The sequence below is a fragment of the Sardina pilchardus genome, chromosome 11 (genome assembly GCF_963854185.1).
Source record: "Sardina pilchardus chromosome 11, fSarPil1.1, whole genome shotgun sequence".
NCBI lineage: Eukaryota > Metazoa > Chordata > Actinopteri > Clupeiformes > Clupeidae > Sardina > Sardina pilchardus.
This window is the reverse complement of record NC_085004.1, coordinates 26,361,634-26,387,763: the sequence shown is the minus strand read 5'-3', so window position 1 is coordinate 26,387,763 and position 26,130 is coordinate 26,361,634. Positions and strand designations below refer to the sequence as shown.

Sequence of the window (26,130 nt, the reverse complement as noted above, 5' to 3'; positions counted from 1 at the left end):
CTGCTTATTGTAAGCGACTTTGGGCTTGTGTTGCTTTAAAGTTTCTTGCAAAAATAAGAGTTGTGGGTGGCATTTTGGGGTCCTGATGGGCTCGTTTCTAAAGTGTGCCTGCTTATTTGGGCTTTCTCCATTTATTGGAGTCTCTCTCCAGTTTTTTACAATCACTTTGCTACTATTTTCATAAATCAGGACTGCACAATGGTTCAATACAGACCAAGTGAATGAAATACAGAAATAGAAATATAAAAAGTGGGAGAGAGGAAGTGGATTAAAAGTTTTAGCCTAACCTTAAGTGGGGGCAATGAAATAGGCCTACAGTGTGCAAAAAAAAAAAAGAAATTAAGTAAACATTAAATTCATCATTCAGATCTTGTTAAACATGTAAAAAAAAGGCCTTGAAAAGAGTTCATTCTGAGTGCTGTAGGGCATCTTTAAAACCTTTTTAAAACATGTGATCTTTCTGGCCCAGTCCCTTCCTCAGCTATGGTAAAAAAAACCCATTTTGAATCCATTTAGAAAATCATGTGCGGACTAGGCTATGTTATTCATCTGGTGCATGAGTGTTTGGTTGTGTGTTTAAGTGTGTTTTTATGTCTGAGTGTGTGAGCCTGTGTATGCGTTTGTGTTTGTGTGTGTGTGTGTGTGTGTGTGTGTGTGTGTGTAGTACCAACCAATTTTACAAAATGTGTGAAGTCTCAGGCTGTCTTATTTCTCAAATTAGTATAACAAAAGCATTCACTCAGGTATGGTCTCTCTGAAAGACAACTTTTACTGCACATTACATTAATTTAAACAGTCATGTGCAGGTTCAATGGTTCTTCAGACTTATCATAGCCATTTGATCCATCCAATGGTTTAGACGTAATGAACCCTTTATGGTTTAACAACACATGCTATTATGCTTTATGGGTTTAAGATAAGATTTGAGAGGACAAAGGTGCCTTTGTTTTGTTCAAAACACAAGGAGATAACAACGATCTTGCATCATCGCCAACAGTTCCGTTTGGCGCTAGACACAAAAGTTCCCCAACACATTAACTGTTTGGGGTGATACGGTAGGCGTTATTGTGCAGCCATTTTATATGCTTGTGGATTATTCAGTCCTGCATGGACTGCATTGGGCATTGCTTGGAGGAACGACAGGTGTTTGTCTGTCCTTCTCATGTCCATATTCTAAAATTAATCTGGTGATGAGACCAAAAGTGGTTGCCTATACATCCATCAATCCTAAAAGTGGCCAATTGTCAACAATGACATGCTCAAGGCTGTCATTGATAGTGTGCAGTTTATATGCAAAACATTTAGCGCCTATATCCCAATATAGGGCGCTACAAACATTTGCTTCACAGTGCCCTCTGTTGTCAAATGTTATTATTACACAAATTCATTTACTTTAACCTTTGTAACGTGTTTGGGTCTGTAGGACCTGTTTTCAGTGTTTTCTAAAAGAAAATTGATGCTATTTATTTTTTCTTACTTGGCTCATTTTCTGTGAAGAGCAGAAAAAACTTATTTTCAATGACTGCACACAGTACACCCCCCTATAGAAAACTAATACATACTGTATGTGGTGTTTGAGTCTACTGGACCTGAGTGTAATAATTGCAGATGCTATGTACCTTGTGTCCTCCTCCTAACTGCTGTGTGTGTGTGTGTGTGTGTGTGTGTGTGTGTGTGTGTGTGTGTGTCTGTGTGTGTCTGTATGTGTGCATGTTTTAGTATAGATGTCTGTGTGCAGGACTGTTGTCTTTCTGCACCTGCTATTCCCACACAAAGTTACAACATCATTACATTTCAAGCACTTGCACCTATTCTGATTAAGTTTTAAGAAATAAGCATCAATAATGAGCAGAAATGTTGTTTCTATTTTTTTTACCTTGTTTATAACTGAATTTCGTCAAAAAAAAATCATGATCATAATGTGATCTCACAGGAGTAAATGGAAAATATGAACCATAAATGTTTATACTATATCATTGCCATTACATGTAGGCAACTGACTAACAAACAAGGACCTAAAATGCGTTTATCATGGTTATTAAGATACACAAAACAAGATCATATTGTATGAAAATAACACTTAAACTCTGAGGGGTTGATTGTATAACTACATATGCTGCCAATGCAACAGAGAATGTTTCTATACATAAAATACACAGAAACTCTTCGCTTTGCAATGGCATCTGGCATCCTTAGCTAGCTTATTACTCCAAGACACTATTGAGCGCAATTTAACATCATTTTAGGATTTTGACCACTGTCTTGTATTTCTTATATTTTGTATTTCTTGTATTTAAGAAACATAATTCCTCGTCTCAGTCCAAGACTCATCCTTTCTTTGCTCTCTGTCTGCAAGGGGATCATTACATGCTAGCCTACTCAAGACTGTTGGTGGAGCTCGTTGGGGCTCACTGCTCTGGTAGCGGTTTGTTTGATGCCTGTAGAAGCTTATTGCTTGGGATTCACTCGCTGTTCTGGATGACTGTCGATGTTCGCTCATGGGTCTGGACAGTAAATGTGCTTGGATGAAACAGCTGAAAAGATGGCTAGCCTACAACAGGAATAGCCAGACTCTTCTTTACCATGCCGACAATGCAGCATGATGCACCTTGATAAAGCATCTGCATTGTAGTTCAGCGGCTCAGAGTCATACACCTGTTGTCTTTCAAGCCATAGAGCTAACTGCCCCTCATAGTTTTGAAAGTTCAGATGCCAAGTGAGGGAGGTGTGATCAGTGGTGATCCTGGAGGTAGACTTGAAAATGGAAAATGTCCAAGGGGACTATCAGCAGTTCTTGTTGAGACCAAAGCCTGCATTCTTCCTTTTCCACACACATTACACATCCTTGTTTTTAAGTGTGTTGGCACATAAAATACTAAAACTCCAATGCAGAAAAAGTTGGGACGTTGTGTAAAATGCAAATAAAAATAGAATGTGATAATATACGTCTAATAATGTCATATAAGTCTCGTAAGCAATTCTAGAAACAATTCTTTTTTTTTTTTTTATGTAGAGCGTAGTAAGAGTAAGTGCATCAATGAGTGCAATTGTCCAGAGGAGGAATGCAGATGGGAATGTCCACCTCTTTGTTGCCCCTGTCAAGGTTGCCATGGTCGAGGACGTCTCAACAGGCACAATCAGGCAGTAAGTCAAGGATCAGCAAAATGTTGAGCGACGTTACATAGCTCGGTGTTGAAGACGCTTCTTCATCACTTTGTTTACATGCCGAGTCAGTGATCCGACAGCTGTGCTCAGCTGTTTGCTAATTTTAAATTATGGGTCACACAACTCGCATCATCGACAGCTCTGCCCATCTCACAGAAAAGCCGTCACATTGACGGCTTGCATTCACACTGCAGTGGAGCCGGCGATAAACGTACCCCCAGAGGAGGAAGATTTTATGCCGCCAATATGCCGCCTCCAGTGTGAAAGCTCTTGTCTGGCTATCACCATACCAAGCTCAATCTTTTAATCTTTTCAAGCTTTGTTTCTGCTGCACAAGAGGTGTGATCAATGGGCATCGTTCAAATGACTCCGTACACTTGGATAGTCCTTCAACCAATCAGACCAATGATCCGGTGCGTCTTTTGGATATAGTTTCTGATTGGAGCCAAAGGTTCTGGCAGGGAACAGAGGAGATAGATGTGCAGGTTTCCAGCCTGAGCTGCGGGGCGAAATCCAAATTCGCCAAAAGTTCAGACAGGGTTCACCCAGCCTATGAAAGCTCGGGGACCAGCCGCAAAAAAGATGGCAACTTGCTGGCTTGCTGTGCAGTGTGAAAGTGGCTTATGATATGCCTCTATCAGTACTTGCTTGAGCATGATCCATTAGCAAGGAGACAAAGTTTCTTCTTCCTCAATTGGACTTATGTCCTACACAGAAAAGGATTCACTGTCAACTTCATTATTTATAATAACTTTATGAGTGACTCATGAAATTGAGAACCTAGTGTGCAGGCTTAAATGCTACAAACCTCTTGTACCTGTCTTTCATTGAGGATCTCAGAACAATCCACTCCCCTAAGTGGAACAGTGCATAAAATCAGTCCCAGATCATAAATGCATAAATAAATGTGCATAAATAAATACATACACATACAGTACAAACATACATACATACATATATACATAAATAAATACAGAGGATGTTTCAAGCATACCTGCCTCTGTTGCATGTCCCTATGTTGTAGGGAAGTTAAACAGTTATTTAAAAGAGCAGGGACTGTATACAATAATTTATATAAATGAGCTCAATAGTAATGTAGTAATGCATGCTGGGACTTACAGTAATTGTAGATCAGCAGGAAGAACCAACCAGAAACAGAGATGCTGTCAAATGGCAGAATCACCAATCTTAGGTCTGATATTGATCTTTTTCCATTTCCTGAAACAGTCACAAAAAAGGAAAACATTTGTGTTCACATTAGACACTTCTTAAAGGCACACTTCACCGATTAGCATTAAGCTTTGTATCTTTAGGAAACCAGTCATGTTTTTGAATGGTCATGCATCATTCCCTCAGTTTGCCTTGAGATGGGAGAAATACGGATTTCAATTAAACCCATGAATAGGACTTCCTGCTTTCAATGATGTAAAATGATGATTTTTACATCATTGAAAGCAGGAAGTCCAACATTGAAATCCTTATTCCTCCCATCTCAAGGCAAACTGAGGGAATGATGCACGACCATTCAAAAACATGACTGGTTTTCTAAAGATGCAAAGCTTACTGTAATGCTAATTGGTGCACTGTCCCTTTAATGCAGTTTTCAAAAAGCATTCTTTGGTATAGGATTGACTGGCAACATAGACAAACACATGATGTGTACACATACTTGCTTTTAATAATAGCTCTGTCATCAAGGTGATGGAATTCACGAGACACAGACCCGCAGAGCCAAATCCATACACAATCAGCTGTGGCATTCCTGCAATCCAACAAAATCGTGACTTACAAATACACCCTCTGTCATCAGTAATTCTGCCTACTGTATTTGTTTGGCAGAGTTACGAATGTCTTCACAAATACTAAAAAACAATAAGTGTGTATACCTTGTAAGTTGCTAGGATGCTCAAATAGAGAAACAGCACTAAGGAGTTTGAGGAGTGCTGTCACAGCCATAATTCCAGCATACTCATTGGGAAATATCGCTGAAATCAATTAATAAGTTTAACATACAGGATGGGCACTATGGTTATAGTTGCTATGATGTAACTTCGTAGAACAATAGCAACTGTGTTAAATAAGATCTTACTTCCAAAAATATCCCGAACTTGACTTATATGGTATAGAGATGAAACGATATATGCTGGGACCAATACGGCCATGGTGACTGTCCAACACAAATCTGGGAAGACAAAAGGGATTATTACTGCAGTTACACAGATGCAATTTAGCGTAACATATCAGTAGAAAAAAAAGCACTTATGAAGTTTGAAAGGCTGAAATGAAGTTTGTAAACATTTGAAAGAGAAACAGTGTGCAGGAGTCTCTGAATCCGACGCATAACAGGCATCTCTCTCATCCCAAACCCAATGCTTCAGAGGAACTGTGAGAAAAGCATGCCTAAAGTACACAGTAATGTCCCCAAAATGATGTTTCCACTGAAATGTCACTCAGGATGACAATCTATGTTTTCACTGGCACTTCCAAAGAATATAAGTCAGTGCAAAGGAAAGTTTCTGTGTGTTGTGCAATTATTTTACAAAGAAAGATACAAAAAAGATTTTAAAAAAATGTAAGGCCCCAGCCGTGGCACAACTGGCTGGGGCACCTTCACCGCACGCCGGCGACTCGGGTTCGATTCCCGCCCCGTGGTCCTTTCCGGATCCGACCCCAGCTCTCTCTCCCACTCGCTTCCTGTCATTCTCTCTACTGTCCTGTCCAATTAAAGGCATAAAAAGCCTAAAAAATAACCTTTTAAAAAAAAAAAGATTTAAAAAAGAAGATCTTGAATAAGAGCCTAAAGCAACCCTCAAACACTAACAAAAGGGAAAGACATGAAGTCCAGTTCAAGTTTTGGATAATGTCATGAAAATAATTTCATACAGGGAATTCTACACTTACATCCAAAACGCAACCTCTTCCTCAAGATGCGTATCAGTACCAGCGATATAGGTTGAAGTAGTGCACAGAATACGAAAAACACCACGTGGAAAGCTGCAAATGGAGAACAATATATTGAACGAGGAATATCAAGAAGCAATAGAGAACAAATAGACTAAATCAACCACATGGACTAATTCTGCCATTATCTCACTTAACCATGACTAGATATTGCACTGTTTGTTCATCGGTCTGTCAGGAGTACAGAAAATGACTGACCTGATTTCCATGATCAAGTTCTAACATTGGAATATGAATAACCTAGTACATTCTGGAGTGGGCACTGGGCAAATTCCCCCCACCATATTCCAGAACATTGCATTTGGCCCCGAAGGAGATACTTTCTAAATGCTCTTCTAGTTGATGTGATATACAGTATGTTCTGACTTCAATCGTATCTTGCAGGGCAGCAAAACCATACACAGTAGCCTATATTATAGATTCTGCAACTAACAAACTCAAAAATGTGACCGTACCTATTCCCATTGATCTTGCTTTAATGGAAGTGAAAAATGACTGAAACATGATGCAGATCTCCATAAATATAAATGACCATTTTTCCTTGGGTCTTGTGTCTGAGAAGGCAGATGTAACACAAATAAAAAGTTACCTCAACCATGTTGGGAAGTAAAATGGCATTGCTGTAGTTGTGACATTGATAAAGACCAATCAAAGAAAAATATATTAGATTAGATTAGAACACTTACTTGATTTTGAACCATCAATGCAACACAGAGATGGGCAGATAGCTTGTGTAGTGGCTGTGAAGTTAAAAGTTCATACCAATAGAATCAACTCACAGTTTTCCACTGTAATAAATTCACATACTGTATAATCACAGTCCGAAGAAGGGCATACCATTTACTTGCCTGAAGTCTACAAAAGTAATTAATTAAAGGGGTAATGGGTAAATGGGTAAATGGGTTTTAGATATGTTAAATATGTTAAACTGTCAACAAAGTGTGGAGCTCTTGTTAGCCTTGTAGATGGGTTAAAATACTGTAAGTGATTTACAGTATGTGCAGTATGAGACATGCCCAGTTGCTAGCGCTAATAGCGCTATGGAGGAATTGAAAAAACTGTCCATGACTCTAGTTTATGGTCATACTAAACATATCTAAAAACCCATTCAACACCGAATTTCCCCTTTAAGGGTATCAGTATCCTCACAATCTTGCCATGATTTTGTTCGATGCCACTCTGTTTTAGAAAAAGAGACCATCAGAAGTTAAAGGTTTGATGTCTTACCAGCAATTATTCCACAAGCACATGAGACGAGCATCAGGACAAAAAAAGTGGTCAGTTCCCTCATTGCAGTGGAGTCCTTTGGTAATAAGTTGATATTTCTCCTGTTCCTGAATGCAACTGAATGAGAAGAGATGTTGTGCCAGAAGTCAGGGTCTAAACATGAACCTCATTAACATCCTAAAATTATCAAGACATGGATTAATCTTAAACTGATGTTTAGTCTTAAACCGAAACCAATAAAAGTCCTTTAAACATAGCCTACCTGAATAAAAAGCAATTGTGATTGCTGAAAATTGTATCAAGATGCCTGAAATCTTAATTGTGCTCAGTAAACATTCTGTAGACATAGACACAGGTGTCAATTACTATACAGTACATATATAAGTCATGACAAGAAATAAGAAAATATGTATTGGTCAGTCAAAATGGACATGGATAAAATACTAGTTTACTTGGGAACTTGTCCAGATATGGAGTGGTCAATAACAAGAAGAGGATCCGTGCGAGATTAACTGACGAGCAAATAGAAGCTTCATCAAGAAAACCTGGGGCGTAGAAATAAACAAGGGTAGGCCACGTTTATACACCACAGAGTCACATACAGGGCTTGCTTTTCAAATAAATGTCTTAGATTATGGATGTCGACAACCACGCATATAGGCAACAGCACACTGTGATAAATATTTTTCATTTTGTTCATTGTGTGAGCCTTTTTCACAGACAAAGTTAATAATAATATAACATCTATTGTTAGTCATTATGACCACCACGCAGCGGCAGTTTAAAAAAACAAACAAACAAAAAAAAACAACAAAGTTGTGCGGAGCAAATTTCTGTCAAGGATTCCCGGGAGACTCAAAGACTGGAGAGCACGAAACTAGGTGGACATGTAGCCCCACATGGACAGCATGGAACCATTGTTTACCAGTTCACACTGTTCTTTTCCCGATCATGGCCAGCGTCCCATACATTATCCATATAATAACCTACCTTCAGTGAATCCCCACAGAATGAATGCAACAAAAAGGGCAATGTTTGGACTGACAATTAGGAAAAAATGCACTCGCATGGCACCTCCATTTATCCCTAAGAAAAGACAAAAATATGTTTAACATGCTATGCAGATTACACACACACACACACACACACACACACACACGCACTATATTGCCAAAATATTGGGTCACCTTGCCTTGACCTATGCCTTGACTCGCATATGAATTTAAGTGACATGTGACGAGTTCATGGGAATTTTCGACCGTTCTTCCAGAAGCGCATTTGTGAGGTCAGACACTGATGTAAGTTGAGGAGCCTGGCTCTCAGTCTCTGCTCTAATTCATCCCAAAGGTGTTCTATTGGGTTGAGGTCAGGACTGGGTTGTGCGGGCCAGACAAGTTCCACTTCTTGTTCCAACATGACTGTGCACCAGTGCACAAAGCAAGGTCCACAAAGACATGGATGACAGAGTTTGGTGTGGATGATATTGACTTGCCTACACAGTCCTGCCCTCCACCCAATAGAACACCTTTGGGATGAATGAGAGTGCAGACTGAGAGCCAGTCTCCTTGTCCAACATCAGTGTCTGACCAGACAAATACGCTTCTGGAAGAATGGTCAAAAATCCCATAAACACACTCCTAAACATTGTGGAAAGCCTTCCCAGAAGAGTTGAAGCTGTTACATAGCTGCAAATGGTGGATCAACGTATTACACCCTATGGATTAAGAATGGGATGTCAGTTAAATTCATATGCGAGTCAAGGCAAGTGACCTAATACATTTGGCAATATAGTGTTCATGTACATATTCACAAAATCTACATGATTTTTTCTGAAATAGGACAGGAGTCAAAGGTAAAATTAAAGCAAAAATGATTTTAAAGATCCTCCCAAAGTGTAGCACTGTAGCTGCCTTGGTGCTGTACACTGTGACATCGACAAAGAGATGTAAAAAAAGGAAAAAAAGAAATAGCTGGAATTCTCCTTTAAACATGTCAAGGTAACACTCATAACGGCGATACAAACCTTACCTGTCTTTATAAAATGAATCAAAGATGCCATGCTGAGTCCAAAAGCAAAAATGCAAAGAACCACAATCAACTGGTGCAAAGTGGAGAGACCTGTATTAAATATAGATATCGGGGTTAATTAAATATCTGTGTACACATATCATGTGTACACAGATATCTAATTAACCCCAAAGCGTGGTTGTTTTTGTTACATTTGGTTGACAAAAGTCAGTTATACTTGTGAGGAATATTTTTCAAAGGGTTTATCTGGATTTATTTTAGGGGCAAAAGTTTACACTGAATTTCTCGATAAGGTCTCTGATTGAAATGAGAATCCTTCCCAAATTAGTCACCTATACTCACCTAGACTTGGCACTACAACAGTGGTGTTTGCAAAAATATTCCCACTGTGGGCTACACAGATGAACTCTCCTTTGTCTTCTGTCCTGACATCTTTCAGTCTCAATGAGAAATTGCCTTTGGCGATTTCTGATAAGAAGAACTCAGCTCTGCCTTTATATCTCTCATGTGAGGAGTCATTTAAGACCACACCATGTTGATAGAGAAGCACTAAGATCTCATTGTCTGTCCTCTTCCATGCGACCTCCTCCAGTTTCTCAGGTGGGATGTGGGAGTCCACGGAGCAGGGCAGGACAACTTCCTCACCCACATAGACAAAACCAGCATGGTGGACTCCATATACCACTAAATAATCTGACAAAGAGAAACAAAAGGTACAGTGACAGTGAAAACAGATATTTTTCATAAAAGCATTGCTATCGTTATTACCTGTGCCGGGAGGTTGAATTTTATATTACAGATTTTCTGTACATGTGGAAATTACATTTACAGTCATTGGCAAAACATCATCAACAATAACAACCACAATGGTACATTGAAATGGTACATTGACTCCTGCAACACTTGAGCCTACAGTATATGAGTTTCGGATTGGAAAAGAAATACAAGCAAGCAAATACTCACCCACATTTTTAATTTCACATGAAATTTCTCTGGAGTCCAGAGCTGAATAAACCACACATCTATAAAGACCCTTGTCGCTGGACGTGATGTTTTGGAGAAGAAGAGAGTAGTCTCCTTGTGCTATCTTGTCAGTAAAGAAGTGGGCTCTTCCCCTGTAGGCATAGTCCTGTGACTCTGGTCTCTCTTCTCCCTCCTGGAACAGGTGCACCAGCACATCTGAGTCTGTTCTTCTCCACTCCACCTCCAGCTCCTCCAGAGGTAAGGGGGTCTCCACAGAACAGGGCAGCAGAACAGAACCTCCCAGCTGGGCCGTCAGAGGACCAGAGGCGCCATGCAGTCTAATCCCTTAACAACATAATATTATGTAATGATTAATTGATATGAGTGATACATCAGGATCTACAACTCCATATTAGAGCATTCATGCATTCACTGTCTCCAGAAACACACTTGCGATTCTCACTTATGAAATCATGAAACATGAATCATTACAGTATATGCAGTACATTATTCAGAAAAGAAATGTTTAGTTTGATGTGACTCACCATGAACTGCTGCAGCTAGAACTAACTCTCTAACAAAAAATGAATATCACAAAGTAAATTAAAAGTCGTGCAAATTCTCCAAACATGCAGATTCCATGCAACTTCACCAGATCCTATAGCACAAGGAGCATAAGAAATATGATCCAAAAAGAACTTGTACTACTCACAGTGCTGCACAGTATGGGAATAGTCTGATAAAGGTAGTCATTCAGTTTTCCAATGATGTCTGTTCTGTAGCTGAAAGTCTTGCTTGACGGAATATCACAGAAGCACATTTGTTAAATGATCAGACCTCATACTTGTGTGGTAACCCCTCTTTAACTGTTTCAAGCGATCCGTTCCTTTTAAGGTAATTCTAGCATCAAACCTCTCATCTGATTTCCAGACAGTGGCCGATTCATGCCCACACATGACTAGCAATGATTCCTGTATTTTAACAGCTTTTGCAAACTGGACAAACTGGTTAAGAAATTCCCCATGTTGATGATGTTTACACCACTGTCTCTGGCTAAAGATCAGTTTCATTTCCCCTGTTGTTTCAATCTAAAGCAGAAACTGTATATATATACACTTATCTCACTATATCATGGCAACTATGCAATAGTTTTCTTACATTAAGTTCAGACAAAAGTTCTGCCAACTGATGTTCTTGTTCATCAAATCTCTAAATAAAACATTTTGTATTCTCAGGCATTCTCTCATCGAAGTACAAACCACACCCACATTTGCTTTGTAGCTTCTGAGGTCATAGAATATTCTAAACGAAGAATGTTCAGAGAGGTCACCTTTAGTAAGTAGTACCATTTATTTATAGTATTCAGGCAAAAGTCACAAAGCATGCATAGGCAAAATTAAAATTAGGCAGGACAGAGACAGAACATATAAGGCAATACACGCAGACCACAATACCATATAATACATAGACTGCATACCGTCTATGGTATAATACAAAATGAATGCAGAAGGGACAGTCACACACATATTCTGTTGATGGGCATAATGTATGGTGTCAATACCCATGTCTTTAATGGACATCAGATGTCTTTAACATTCGTTCAAGGGATCATCTCTCTGACAGGCAACAATGTGACATGACTCATAAGGCTACTGGTAACACAGCATGTATTGATGTACTGTGTCAGCTCTTTGATAGAGGATCTAGGACCTCAGGGTGTAAACCTGATGCAGAGACCGCAATGCATAAATCCGCAGACAGCAATAACACCTCCCTTGACCAATGGAGGTTGAAGTGGCACTCTTCAGCCGTCATGCTAGAGAAAGTGGTCCTACAGTATATGCTGATAAACTCTCTCTTGGTGCTACTGTCTCCTCTCCAACCAGATAGCAAAGGAAAAGAAAAGCCATTATAGCACCACGTTCATTCAGTCAACTGTTCGTGAGGAGCTGGACAATGAGTGTAATTCCCCAAATGGTAGAATATCCCTTTAGATCTGATGTTAACTCTGCAAACTTCTGTTCTGTTTGTCCAGTTCTGTCAGTCCAGTTCTCCTTTTTGTGATGGAACTGAATAGCAACATCTTTTGTCTTTTCAAAGAATAATGAGGAACCTTCTGTAAATTTGCTGGTGGTCTGGATCACATTATAAATCCTTGCAGATTTGCAGGTGAACATTTGGTTGATTCGCCTCTTCATTGTGATCCTCAGATCACCTATAAACATACAGATTTGCTGTCAATTAAGGGGATGATTTGTTAAAAGTGTAAGTAATACACAAAACAAAAATGTGTCCATTAGATGCTTCATCACTTGTCCATCTATCAGTGAGCTCAAGGAGACAATAGAGCCTTTTCTATACCAAAAGTGTCCAACATATTTGAGTCGATCTGAGAGTGCAAAACCACATTATAACTGTCTTCAAAAGCTACATTGGTGAGATTGCAAATTTGCAACAATACTCTCATCCTCCCTTTCCATTTAGACCTTCAGGTGGGGCAGATACCACACTATTAAAAGAACATGTCATCTACTGTGAAGTGAATAATTGGAATTAGGTTAATTTAGATAGATGATTAGACATTGAAAGTAGTTATTGTATTTACAGTATTTGAGAATAGTACACATTTTTGTATAATTGACACCCTATGGACCTTGATGATGAAACCATGGGAAAATATATCTCAGGCCTGTATGTGTACTAGGATTACCTCAGAAGGGTCTGAAGTGTGCAAATTAGTTAACGTGATAGCTTCTGTCCCGTGATTGACAGATGTGTCCTAAAATGAGAAACCAGACATCCCTGAGCTTTAAGACCTATTATATTAGTGTACTGTATACAGTACATGAATTGTCTTTCAATCTTTAATGAACCCAACCTGTCTTCCGGTCTATACTGAAACCAACCTGTATGAGGTCTCCATGCATTTCTGAGTTGTTCTGTGTTCTGATTGAGGGAGGGGCATGGAGAAACAAACCAACCAATCAATCAATCAATCAATCAATCAATCAATCAATCAATCAATCAATCAATCAATCGATCAACCAATCGATCAATCAATCAGCAATGATTTTTAATTTAAAATGGTTAACTACATGCATAGCTAATGAGAGGATTTACCGGGTTTCGTAAGTCCCTGTGATACATGGTGGGAGTAAGGGAGACAAACACAGGTCCATTAGCAATGATAAATACAGTACATGTCCTTTATCAACCTATACTCATTGAGCACTTACAGCAATCACGTATCTGCAGCATAAAACACCCAAACACAAAGAGACATTCTGATGGAAAGGTGAGGAGTCGAAGATCAGGTACTTTTTGATTGGCACTTCTGCTTGCCACTGAAAGTAGAAACATGGAGCATATTATTGTAAGATTAAATGGCATGTATAATGGACTAGTAAAAAATTGCAATACTAAGACAGTGATAATTCAGACCTATCATTTACCTGAGGTCAGGAGCAATTTTGTTGTCAAACCAATTGAATTTAAAATACTTAGAATAGTAGCTCCAAACATATATACAATGGTTTGTGGTATATCTGTAATTAAAAAACATTATGAGTCAAACAGATTGTAAGTCAATGGACACCCACCCACTTGCAATGACCAAGTACATCAGCCTCCATAAATTATTTAAATTCAGACTTGTTTTGGTATCTGGCATTAATGGAGTCAATATACTATTCATGGTGCCATGGTAAACACAATGTTGCATTTCTTCCAGTAGGTAGTGTAAACATGTACAAATGTAAACACATTTCAACTAGAACGGTCCCTCTTTGCAACCCTATTATTATTATTATTATTATGTTGGTGTACAGTAAGTGAAAAACATTATTGTAGTGGGCCTGCAAATAATTTTCAAAGAACATTAGCATCGAAGCAATGTAATTAAGAGCTAGATCACTGCTAAGATGTTTACTTTAACGTCAATAATTTTAAAAAAAAGTTGAAGTAGCCTTGTTAAGGCTTTGCATAATTCGGACTTGCAGACTAATAATAGACTCACCAGGTGTGCTATCTGGATGCTTTGACAAGGAGAGATTTGCTAACATCTTTAATAGAGTAAAAGCACAAAGAAGCCCTGCACCTTCTCCAGGTGAAATGGCTGGAATCAGACCAAAACAAGATAAGCAATTCAGCATTAATTATGACATCTGACATATATCCATTAACTTGTAATGAACACATTGCTAGTGCAAATCAAATCACACTATAATGGAAAACAGCACGAGGCAGAGACCTAAACATGAGAAAGGTAATGCACCACCAACACAGGATGCCACAACGCAGTGAAGTGGATTAGGGTCGCACATGACTTGATTGCTCAAGACACACCAACATTTTATATCACAGATACACATGCATGACAATTTGATGAGACTAAGGATTAATTACCCATCATGGGATGATACATTTTAGGCCTTATTATGAGTTATATGTATTTCCGTTTTGTTCAATTGGGATAATGCACATTAATGGACAAGAAAATTGCACCAGAGTTATACATCTGTTGTCCCAGCAGGACTGGTGATGAATGACCTGAAATATATAGCAGCACCCTCCATTAATTATTGATATTATCTATCTATAAATTGCAGGAATGTCTGTACGTGTGCATGCACCATATCTGTCAAACCTTTTGTCCGAATGATTTCAAACATGGCAACTTGCCACGGACACATATGCACAGTGCCAAGTTTGACGTTTAGAAATGCAAAAGATATCTAAAAAAAGAAGCACAGATAGGCTTTCTCCAGTCTACTTTTTTGAGTAATAGAGTTTTAGTAAACAATTCAGTAAATTGTCATCACAAATTGCTAAAACAGGCTCTGCACTATAGTTATTAACAAATTGTTGCTTTTTTATATTGCAAACAAACAAATCCATACCTTCAGTTCCATCCAGGACATGACTAACAAAATAAATGGTTATGATAAAACGTGCTGGAATCAAAGCAGCCATGGTTGCTGCCCAGCATAATCCTGTAAATAAAATAATAACATAATTACAGCTCTCTCCTTGTACAATAAGAAAGATAATACTCACACCCCCAACCACTACACTAAGACTGATACAGTCAACTTTTAATAAAAACACTTTTGAATGTTTTTTAATATTTCATGATACATCATACTAAAATAATAAAATAACTGTTATACTTAAACGTTGGGACAGTTATACATTTCTTCAAACCATTAACTGAATATGTTATATGATCAGAGCTCAAAACATTTTAAATGTCCATGAGGTCCATCACAATGTTCATTTAGGTCCATATGTATGGTATTAAAGGAGAACTCTATTTTTAGATTTTTCTGTGGTCTATATTTTCACTTGGAAAGAGCCGGCATTGGTTCAATTAAAACCAAGATGCAACAATCATCAGTGAACAATTAATCCAATGCATTTGTTTCAATACACTTCCATGTTAATACAGCAGGGAAATAAGTATTTATTTATTTTCTGCAATTATTATAAGGCTCTTCACAATTTTAGAATGCTCCATTGACTCGAATGGGATTTCCCAGCCATTTACGGGGAAATATATTATATTTAATACATAATTACTGCTGAAACGTATTATTACCGCTAACAGTGGCAACAGCTTTTGTGCTTCTGGTTTACCACAATGACTTTTTTTGGCAAGTAGCTGTATAACAAACGTGATAATGTATGGAACATCGTCCCAGATATAAGTTCCCTCAGGGCGAAGCAAGACCCCTCCTCTGGCACGTCGTGGTCTGCTGTGCATTAGTGCATACATACAACATGGATTAAAGATTATAGTACATGTCATCATATTTCCATTATACTTACGTCCCCGATGTTGCAGCTTCTTCCTTACCAGTCTATAGATTAGTACAATACTGATTGTTGAAATCACAGCGATACATATTAATGAATTCCTAAACACTGAAGATGAAAAAGAACAATCTGGTTAGCTCTTGCTCAGTACCAATTAGCTGTCTTTTGTTGTGTCCTAATGTTCAACTAAAATAAACTATTTTAGTGCCAATTAAACACATTTACTTTAAATTGAGCACTACTGATGTTTGAAGTAGTTTGTCACATAATGTCGGTTATGAAACTGCCAAACAGTAGCTCGGGAAAACCCATATGAAGCTTTGGCAAATTTGGTATTTTCTCTGCAGGTCTGTCTGGCCAAGAGGCCATTGAAATCCATTTCCTTGTCCCTAAAACACGGGTGCGCAAATACAATCACTAATCCAGTGTGGACATGTATTTCTTTGGAATTGAGTAAACAACTGCAATTAAAACCTTACGAGATTGCTACACTTCTGAAACGATTTGGTAAGAGTTTAATACACCAATTTAAGTTTAACTTCACTGCTAGACATGCCCCTGCTGGAACTCCTAAGTCAACGAACCTATTCCAGATGTGGGTGTGTGATCCAGGGAACTTGCAGAGAAATAAAATATTGGTCGCACAAAAAGGTCTGTGAGCTCACTGGCTACCTAAACAGAACACTATAGGATTTCTTGATAAATAGCACACCTACCATGGGAGAATGCTCCAGTTTTAAGAGCGAGAAACAACATCTGAGAACAGCTGCTTATCTCCAGAAGTATAAATGTCCAGATTGGTTTTGATGGTTCCATTTTAGAGTTAGGCACTGGACAACATCGGAAAACATTAAAATGTTAGTCTAAAGTTTGCTAAATAAAGATCTTGTTACTCAAATCAGTCCCTTTAAATTGCAAGGAAAATAATGATTATTTATCATTATTAAGTTTTCAAGTTTTCCTCCATAATATACATTTCCATGATACTTTATCAAACTTTTAGCACTGTTATATTAAATGAATGTTGAATATTATTTCCTACATAGCACAAACAACATACCTGGTTCAGTCCTGGGAAGCATGCATGGTAACTGATATGTGGCTTCTATTTCTACGGAGATATTATGATTATGGTTTGTACACCTGTACACGCTTAAATGTGTTGAAAACAACACAACTTGGGTAATACCAATATCTATCACCAATTTACCAATAATTTACCAATATTAGCCTATAATCAATCACAATATGAAGCATACCTGCACAGAGTCCACAGAAACTGAACAAAATGATTGATCCAAAATAGGCATGCACTCTTATTTTTATGATGTGGCTTGAATCAAAAATCCCCAGAGAGATCCATTGTAACCTCTGATTGAAGGCATCTATGTAAAAAGTATAGGCATCAAATCAATCAATAATCAAAGCATAGAAATATCTGGTCTCCAATCTAATGAAAAAACTGTTGTATTGTACGGAATGCAAAAATCACAAATAATGTAAGAGGATAATGCCTGCAACAATGTACCAGCTTATTGCATTCAAGTAACTTTGCAGAATGAATCACTGAAGTTCGCAAGCAGAGAAGGCTCCCTCTAGGTGCAGAGCATTTGTATTTTAGCAGATGTTACCACTCATGGATTCCACCATTCCCCCTCGAAACAGCACATGTGGATTTGTTTACAAACTGGTAAAGATCATCATTGTAGAGCCATGTCGGCTAACAAAGTAATATTAAATGATTTCAATGGTAGGCTATTGCACAATAGCTAAGTCAATTTGAGATTACATTATTATAAGCAGTCAAAGTGACTTATGTCAACTATATTGCAAGGGATCACATTGTCATTACAGTGTCCCTGGGGCAATTTGGGGTTAAGTGCCTTGTTCAAGGGCATAATGGTGGAAGGAGGAAATTGGACCAACAACGCTATAGTCCTTCTTTTTAACCACAACACTATCACCGCCCCCAAATCAATCGATCAGGGGAGAGCAAGTTGCAAGGCTGCTCCGTATTAGAACTTATTTTTATTACAAGTTGCATTAAGGTAAAAATTTGCATGAGATGCCTTTAAGCCACAACCGTTAGTTCACAACCGTTAGTCAAACTATAGTTATGCTATAGATTGTCAAACTATTTGATTTATTGAATGGAATCCAACAAAAACAAATCCATAACATCATAACATTGTGCAAGCAAGAACAACAATAGTTTCAGTTGGTTGCTCTATTAGCTGAAAAACCTACCTGAGTATACAACCACAGCAATAAGTGTGTGTTCAACAGTGACACTCACACCTCCGATCAGTTTTTGGAAAGAACCTGTGAAGGGAACAGGGAACATACTATTGTGTACAAGATGCTTATACAATATGTTTGATCAGCCTTCAAAACCATAATAGTTAAATGAACCATGCCATTGTTTTCAATTATTTTATAAACATTCCCCACAATGTTTTTGTTAAATCTGCAGGGTTGTTTTTATTGAAGGGATACCCTGCTCATTTCTCTGTGGTGTTTGAGCATGCTCTGAACACCCTATATAAAAAAATAGACAGATTTTGTGCTGAGTTTTTATTTTGAGATTGAAAATGCATGATCGGCTCCACTCTGATTGGCCAATATCTTTAGGCATCTTTCAGGTGAATTGTTTTCCAATTTACCCATGTATAATAATTTCTGGTACAGTATGACCATGAGACTGTAGAATATAATTCATACCTGCGCCGACATATGGAGTAATCGCAAGCAACAAGGGGATCCGTGTTAGATTGACCACTGAGCAGGCAGCTGCCTCACTAAATAACCCTATGGAAATCAGAAATACAATCATCATCATCATCATCATCATCATCATCATCAATGTTTTGACATTATTTTATCATTATGACATTCTATAACACGGCAAAATAACATTTGGTCATCTTGTAGAGGGGCAGTGTAATAGTAAACAGCATGATTAGAGATATCACAGACAGTCTTATTTTTTTTTGGCTTTAGAAAATGCACAGGGAATTGAGTGCAATGAGTGCAATTTGTATCTAGAAAACTTAAAATAGAAAGTTAAAATAGGGGTACACTTCATGGCACTGTTACAGCTGGTAGTCTCTGTGTATGTGTTTGCCCTTCTGACTACCCAGGTAATCCCTACCTTCTTCGTGGCCTGAGTAGTGGTGGAGCACAATGGTTCCTGAATATATGGGCATTGTATCAGGTGTTTAAAATATGACAACTTATAGCTATGTGTGGATTGTGTTTGTGACATCGTTTAGCTGTCTGAAGTGCTCGAGTTACTGTGTGATCAGTGAACCTGACATTGCAGTAGTGTGTGCCTGCATTGACAGCTGCACTCCCTATTGGAGGGGGGGGGGGGGGGGGGGGTTGTTTCATTTCTATTGGGAGGTTGTTTTGTGTAGCCTATTCATTTGTATAGTGTAGTTTTGCATTTTGTCAAGGACACGAACAGTAGGACACCACGAACAGTTGAATTTCTTTTGTGCTAGAGCGAATAATAATAATAAAATAATAATACAATACAGTCCTGCAATACAGGAAGATGGGGCCTAGTACAGTAGCCTATTGGAAACTTCTGATGGATGCCGGAAGTCATTGGCAAGGTACTGTGACTGAGACAGACATGGTGCATTCTGAGTGTGAGAGCATTGTCTGCATTATTGAGAAAACAATTTGCTTTGAACATTTCTTCTTGTCTGTCATGGCCTCTCTAGTTTTTGTCTCAATCTGTCTCTTTTCTGTTGCCTTATAATAACAAAAAAAATGCAATGTAACATGAAGTAAGTGAAGTTTGTACTTTACATGTGGATAAACAATTGCATTAAAGCAGCAAAAAAGAAAATGGAGATGGAGAAAGCCTTTGAGAGGAAGAGGTTAAACTGCTAGCAGAAGCAAATGAACATGGCTGGCAATCATGTACTAGTAGAGATATTAGAAGCTTTTTTTTTTCCAACCTTCTGTTGGATATTGTGTTTTTGAGAATGGTTACTAAAGGAGCAGTAAAAGAGTTATCCGAGGCTGCTGAAAAGTAAAGCCAATAGCTCAATGCCTGTTTTTTTGGTGATTTTTGCGTTGTTGCTTTGATTCTTTGAATTCAGGATACTGCCATCACATGCTGTAGGCTACTGTAAAAGAAGTATCTTTTACAGTACTTTTTACGGATACAGGGTACCGCATGCAGCATATTTGTGAATGCCGCCAGCAGTCCACTGTTGTTGTATCCTTTGTCATGTTGTGTGATGTTAGGCTTGGTTGTTGATTGGCCACAGTGGGAAATTATTTAAGGAATTTAAACACCTCTCCTGTATATATATATATATATATATATATATATATAATATATATATATATATATATTTTTTAAACTTACCTCCAGCTGATCCCCACAAGATGAATCCACTGAATAACAGCACGTTTGGACTGAAAACCAGTAAGGAATGCACTGGCAAGACATTATCATCTCTGCCTATGAGAACAATATTAGCATGTATCAACTGCCATGAACCCAGTCTTTGCAACACAAATGCGCTCATCATTATTGTTTTAGTGGTTTTCGAAAGATCAAAAGATTGAAAGATTCTAATATCTCTATCATTCAAAGTAAAGTTCATTGTAACATGAGGCATTAGGGATCGCATTGCTGATACATTCTCTATGAAATCTGTCACAAAAATGTCAAATATACGCTTAGCATGACAATTCTTCTCATAGTAATTCCTGCATTTGATGAAGACAGCAAAAACTATACCGGTACATTCCTAAATGTCAGTGACAGTGCAAACAAACCTCTGGTCATGAAATGGACAACAGCTACACAGCTCATCACAAAGGATGCAACACAGCACATCAAGACAAGATAATGCAGAAAGGAGAGACCTGTGAATCAAAGATGTTTATTGTGAAAAGTAACACAATTCATTTGCTCATGGTAACTAACATTAATAACAGAAAATACAGAATTTGGTTTTAGTCTTGTTATTGACTAAATATGAATAGTATTCAGTATTAATCATTCATGTTCAATATATAGTATCATAGGCTGTTTATATTTAGATAGATCTAAAACTTGAAAAGTTTGTGGCAAGTAGGTGCTGAAGATCAAACGTCTTAAATTCATCTTCAATACAAAAGTCAGTTAGAAACTTTTACATTTGAACTTTATCAAAAAATTTAAATTATCAAGTTGAGTTGATATGTGTGTCCTGTGTCTTACCCAAATCGTGCAGTACAACAGTTGTGTTGGCTGACAGACTCCCGCTATGGGCTTCACAGATGTACTCCCCTTTGTCTTCAGTCCTGACACTCTTCATTCTTAGGGAGAAGTTGCCTTTGGAAATTTCTGTGGAGAACAACTCAGCTCTGCCTCGATACTGTACATCTGAAGAGACGAGGACCTCGCCATGCTGGTAACGAAGCACTACCATCTCGTTGTCTGTCCTCTTCCAGGCGACCTCCTCCATTTCCTCAGGTGGGATGTGGGAGTCCACAGTGCAGTTCAGGACAACCTCTTCACCCACAGCAGCTGCAACAGCACCTGTTCCAGTCACTACCAAGTATTCTGCCATATGAAAGGGAACATCATTCATAACACATTACATCATCAACAGCTGGCAGGGGGCACATTCAATTATCTACATTAAGTCATTACATTAGCAGCAAGTCAGGGATGTACAATGTGTAAATGCGTTTTAATTGGGTAAATGATAAAAAATCCGTTTACAATACTTATTGGCATGTCATATATTAAAATGTAGTGTGTATACTACATACATTGTAGCTCAAATCAGTGCACATGCACATGTGAGCAAGCATGGCCAATCATAAGCGAAAAAGAACAGAGGAAGACCAAACATTTAACAACTACTTTTTCAGTTCTGTCCAAATACACAAAAGAATGTATTCACAACAGAAGTATCACATCACTTCTGCTTTGCTGCACATATCATGTGGCCCTCTGATACTGGCAATTACAAGTGGGCTTCTCATTGACTTTGAAAACCTCTGACCACTCACTTCCTGTTGGTAGTGTCCAGCTCTTTAGGAGAAACCAAATTGGTTCAGGATGACAAAAACACATAGATTTCACAAGTACTCACCAACACCTTTAAGATCAATTGTGATTTGGTGTGCCTCATTGGCAGTGTAAACTTTGCAACTGTAAATTCCAACATCCCCTCGTGATATATTGCTCAGAAGTAAGGAGTAGTCTCCTTGTGAAATTTCCACAGTGAGGAAGTGGGCTCTTCCCCTGTAGGCATAATCCTGTGACTCTGGTCTCTCTTCTCCCTCCTGGAACAGGTGCACCAGCACATCTGAGTCTGTTCTTCTCCACTCCACCTCCAGCTCCTCCAGAGGTAAGGGGGTCTCCACAGAACAGGGCAGCAGAACAGAACCTCCCAGCTGGGCCGTCAGAGGACCAGAGGAAAGATTCTGGATTTGGAAGCCTAATAGGATCATAAGGACATAAAACATAATTAACTTACAGCACTGTTATCCAGCAGATGTCAGACATGTTGATTTACATATATTTGCATATTTCAGGCAGACAGACATACACTACTTGACATTACATATACACGTTTATTCATGCATGCATGCATACATACATACATACATACATACATACATACATACATACAGTACATACATATGTACATACATACAATGATTTTTCACCTTGTATTACTTTAACCAAAACCACTAGAAAGCCCACAGAGACATCCATTCTTCTGGCCAGTATTCAGGTGTTTAAGGAGACAGCGCCGTCTCATAATCATCAGCACAATAATACGTGCACCAAACCTGAAACAGGAGAATAAAATACCTTCCTACTTATCACATCAAAATTTGTTATGTAATGTGTTACATAGGTAGTGTACATTTTCATATCATAAGCGTCACTATCATTTGTAACAGTTTTAAGCTATTGTTCTACATCCTTCAGTCTGTGTGACTGACTTGCAAATGTAGACATAGCCTAGCAAGGTTTTCATTAGGGATAACAGAATTAGTCTAGTCTTACAATTAACTGACTTTCTATCTGACCTAGATGAAAAACAATTGAGTAGTATATTGAATGTATATACCATTGATCTGGTCATTGAAAAGCTGCTATATTTGTAGCAAACTTCTCATGAATTACTGCCTTTAGGTTTGATTTGTGAAATAAAATCACAAATCACAAAGACAAACAATTTGAATATAATTCAGAAACAAAAATACTTAGTTGACACGAGACAGACGCTATTCCTAACTTACCATAACTTGGCGTCTAAATATTTTCACCCTCAGCAGCTCCAATCGCCCAACTTCCTCATGAGTGGACAGGTAAGGTACTGTACAGGAAAATCAAGTTTGGCAAGGACCTCCCCTAATACTTCTACTTAATATGTAGACTGGGACATTGATATAAGGCTCTGCCAATACCATAATCCTGGGAGATACAGGTGCTGGTCATACAATTAGAATATCACTAAAAAGTTGATTTCCATTTCCAGTCATTCCATTCAAAAAGTGAAACTTTTATTATATTCATTCATTATGATATATTTGAACTGTTTCTTTATTTTAGTTTTGATGATTATTACTGCCAACTAATGAAAATCACAAATTCAGTATCTCAGAAAATTTGAATATTACTTAAAAGTATTTTTTAGAAATGTTGGCCAACTGAAAAGTACGAACATGGAAAGTATGAGCATGCACAGCACTCAGTAGTTGGGGCTCCTTTTGCCTGAATTGCTGCAGCAATGCAGTGTGGCATGTCGATCAGACTGTGGTGCTCACGTGGTATGAGAGTCCAGGTTACTCTAATAGTGGCCTGCAACTCTTCTGCATTGTTGGGTCTGAATAGAAATATATAGAATACATACTTTTTTGATCCCGTGAGGGAAATTCGTTGTTCTGCATTTAACCCAATTTAACAGAATTAGTGAACACACACAGCACACACACAGTAAGGTGAATCACACACTAACCCAGAGCAGTGAGCTGCCTGCCCAACCGGCGCTCGGGGAGCAGTGAGGGGTTAGGGGTTGCTCAAGGGCACTTCAGCTGTGGTGGACTGGTCGGGGATCGAACCGGCAACCGGCAAAGGATTCTGTGCCTCTCCTCTCTTCCTCCAGACTCTGGGACCTTGATTTCCAAAGGAAAAGCAAAATTGACTTTCATCAGAGAACACAACTTTGGACACTCAGTAGTCCTTTCTGTCTTAGGCCAGGCGAGACGCTTCTGACGCTGTCTCGTGTTCAAGAGTGGAGGAATTCAACAGCTGAAACCCATGTCTCGCATATGTCTGTGGTTCTTGAAGCACTGACTCCAGCTGCTGTCCAATCTTTGTGAATCTCCCCCACATTTTCGAATGGGTTTGTTTCACAATCCTCTCCGTGTGGTTATCCCTATTACGTACACGGTTTTATACCACATCTTTCCCTTCCCTTCACCTCTATTAATGTGCTTGGACACAGAGCTCTGTGAACAGCCTGCCTCTGTTGCAATGACCTTTAGTGTCCTTCCCTCCTTTTGCAAGGTATCAATGGTCGTCTTTTGGACAACTGTCAAGTCAGCAGTCTTCCCCATGATTGTGTAGCATACCGTACGAGACTGAGAGACCATTTAAAGGCCTTTGCAAGTGTTTTGAGTATTAGAGTGTGGCAACAGGTGTCTGTATTGAACCTTTGCACAATATTTTGATTTTCTGAGATACTGAATGTGGGGTTTTCATTAGTTATAATCATCAATTAAAAGCAATAACCACTTGAAATATATCAATCTTTGTGGAATGAATGTATAATTTATTCACTTTTTGAACGGAATTACTGAAATTAATCAACTTTTTCATGATATTCTAATTATATGACCAGCACCTGTATAAATGTTCATGTTGACACTCCCTCATGTCACACCGCAGCCAATTTCCCTCAGCCACTAGACTCTCTCAACCTATAACTTGAGGAGGGTGCGCAAGCATGAACACATCACGCCCATCCTGAAAAGTCTTCATGGCTCCTGGACGGTTCATTTCAGAATCAACTATTATAAAGTCTTACTCCTCACCCACCAGTGCATTTACGGACAGCAGAAGTCATAGAGAGATACAGTATAGCATATACACTTTTTCATGAAAAACACTAATGGTGGTGACAGATTTACTACCACCACTTCATCTACTACCATAACCATAACCATAAAAATGGCAATAGGTATACTGCAACTAAATGCAGTTACAGTGGACACGGAAAGTGTTATTCTTTCATAAATTCAGCTAAAGGAGGCATATATGGACTACCTGCTTGTGTGGTGAGTGAGATATGCAGATGACTCAAAATCCTCTTACTTGCTATATATTCATTTACAGCCCCCTCTATTGGAACACATGCTAAAGTTGTCTATAAAGAGGAATATAAATTCATCTTTTGGAAATTGATCTTAATGCCTTAAAAAAAAAAAATGAGGAAATATCCGACCTTTATGGACATAATTTTCTTTGTGAATGAGTAATGTAGGCTAGGCCTACTATAAATAAATGGTTTCCTTATTTTTTTTATTTCATTTTCTAAATACCAGTTATTTCACGGATCCAGGACACTATGCATCCTGATAAAGTCCCCTTGGCCTTTGGAATTAAAATAGACCCTCATCATCACAAAGCCTCTACCCTTCACCATACCTGATTGGTATGGTTTTATTTCAGTTAGCCTATTGAAGGTTGGCTATTTCCTCTCTTTTTTAAGGCATTAAGATCAATTTCCAAAAGATGATTTTATTTCCCTCTTTATAGTCAACTTGAACACTTAAAATCCTCACTCTGGCCTAGGCCTACTTACACCTTGTTATCTGCTCCAGCTTGTTGCCCTCTGTCCTCTGATAAGCGTCAACTTGTGTCTCAGGCTCTATTTTTCATGGGGAGAGAGAGAGAGAAGACTCGTTGAGGAAAGTTTGAGACAAGCCTAGTCAGGA

The 26,130-nt window shown here is 38.5% G+C and overlaps 2 protein-coding genes across 6 annotated transcripts; both read right to left on the bottom strand.

The window, feature by feature from the left end:
• Positions 1-1,812: 1,812 nt before the first annotated feature.
• LOC134095982 (uncharacterized) lies at positions 1,813-11,290 on the bottom strand. Of its 2 annotated transcripts, none has more exons than XM_062549713.1 (19): positions 11,057-11,290; positions 10,890-10,918; positions 10,345-10,689; positions 9,724-10,074; positions 9,382-9,471; positions 8,344-8,439; positions 7,806-7,898; positions 7,616-7,690; positions 7,354-7,470; positions 6,813-6,866; positions 6,582-6,680; positions 6,067-6,159; positions 5,255-5,347; positions 5,052-5,150; positions 4,835-4,927; positions 4,285-4,383; positions 4,160-4,178; positions 3,983-4,019; positions 1,813-3,872 (listed from the first exon to the last, which is right to left on the bottom strand). In XM_062549713.1, exons 1-19 carry the CDS (start codon positions 11,095-11,097, stop codon positions 3,828-3,830), a joined length of 1,968 nt encoding a protein of 655 aa, XP_062405697.1. In that variant the 5' UTR covers positions 11,098-11,290; the 3' UTR covers positions 1,813-3,827. The 2 variants fall into 2 exon arrangements, with proteins under 2 accessions (XP_062405697.1, XP_062405696.1); XM_062549712.1 differs by having other exon boundaries at positions 1,814-3,872; positions 3,974-4,019.
• A 385-nt stretch (positions 11,291-11,675) lies between these two features.
• Positions 11,676-26,127, bottom strand: LOC134096045 (uncharacterized). 4 transcript variants are annotated; one of them, XM_062549792.1, is made up of 21 exons: positions 25,998-26,126; positions 24,150-24,306; positions 22,849-22,974; positions 22,269-22,616; positions 21,386-21,730; positions 20,959-21,048; positions 20,543-20,638; positions 18,880-18,966; positions 18,406-18,480; positions 17,418-17,543; positions 17,219-17,269; positions 16,875-16,988; positions 16,171-16,266; positions 15,243-15,335; positions 14,360-14,458; positions 13,797-13,889; positions 13,581-13,688; positions 13,465-13,480; positions 13,251-13,290; positions 13,055-13,123; positions 12,421-12,559 (listed from the first exon to the last, which is right to left on the bottom strand). In XM_062549792.1, the coding sequence occupies exons 3-21, from the start codon at positions 22,895-22,897 to the stop codon at positions 12,551-12,553; spliced, it is 2,004 nt and encodes a 667-aa protein (XP_062405776.1). In that variant the 5' UTR covers positions 22,898-22,974; positions 24,150-24,306; positions 25,998-26,126; the 3' UTR covers positions 12,421-12,550. The 4 variants fall into 4 exon arrangements, with proteins under 4 accessions (XP_062405774.1, XP_062405776.1, XP_062405775.1 ...); XM_062549791.1 differs by having other exon boundaries at positions 12,426-13,123; positions 25,998-26,127; XM_062549793.1 differs by lacking the exons at positions 13,055-13,123; positions 13,251-13,290 and having other exon boundaries at positions 12,453-12,559; positions 25,998-26,127.
• Positions 26,128-26,130: the final 3 nt, after the last annotated feature.

Excerpts from the sequence above, each read along its gene's own strand:
- LOC134095982 (XM_062549712.1), bottom strand. The coding sequence starts at position 11,097 with ATGACTACCTTTATCAGACTATTCCCATACTGTGCAGCACT. Across the intron at positions 9,472-9,723 it reads TGTTGTAGTGCCAAGTCTAG|GTCTCTCCACTTTGCACCAG; the intron begins GTGAGTATAGGT and ends TATTTAATACAG. Across the intron at positions 6,681-6,812 it reads CATTGATGGTTCAAAATCAA|ACACAAGACCCAAGGAAAAA; the intron begins GTAAGTGTTCTA and ends CTGCCTTCTCAG.
- LOC134096045 (XM_062549790.1), bottom strand. The coding sequence starts at position 22,897 with ATGGATGTCTCTGTGGGCTTTCTAGTGGTTTTGGTTAAAGTAATACAA. Across the intron at positions 21,049-21,385 it reads TGTTGTACTGCACGATTTGG|GTCTCTCCTTTCTGCATTAT; the intron begins GTAAGACACAGG and ends TTTGATTCACAG. Across the intron at positions 20,639-20,958 it reads TGTCCATTTCATGACCAGAG|GCAGAGATGATAATGTCTTG; the intron begins GTTTGTTTGCAC and ends TTGTTCTCATAG.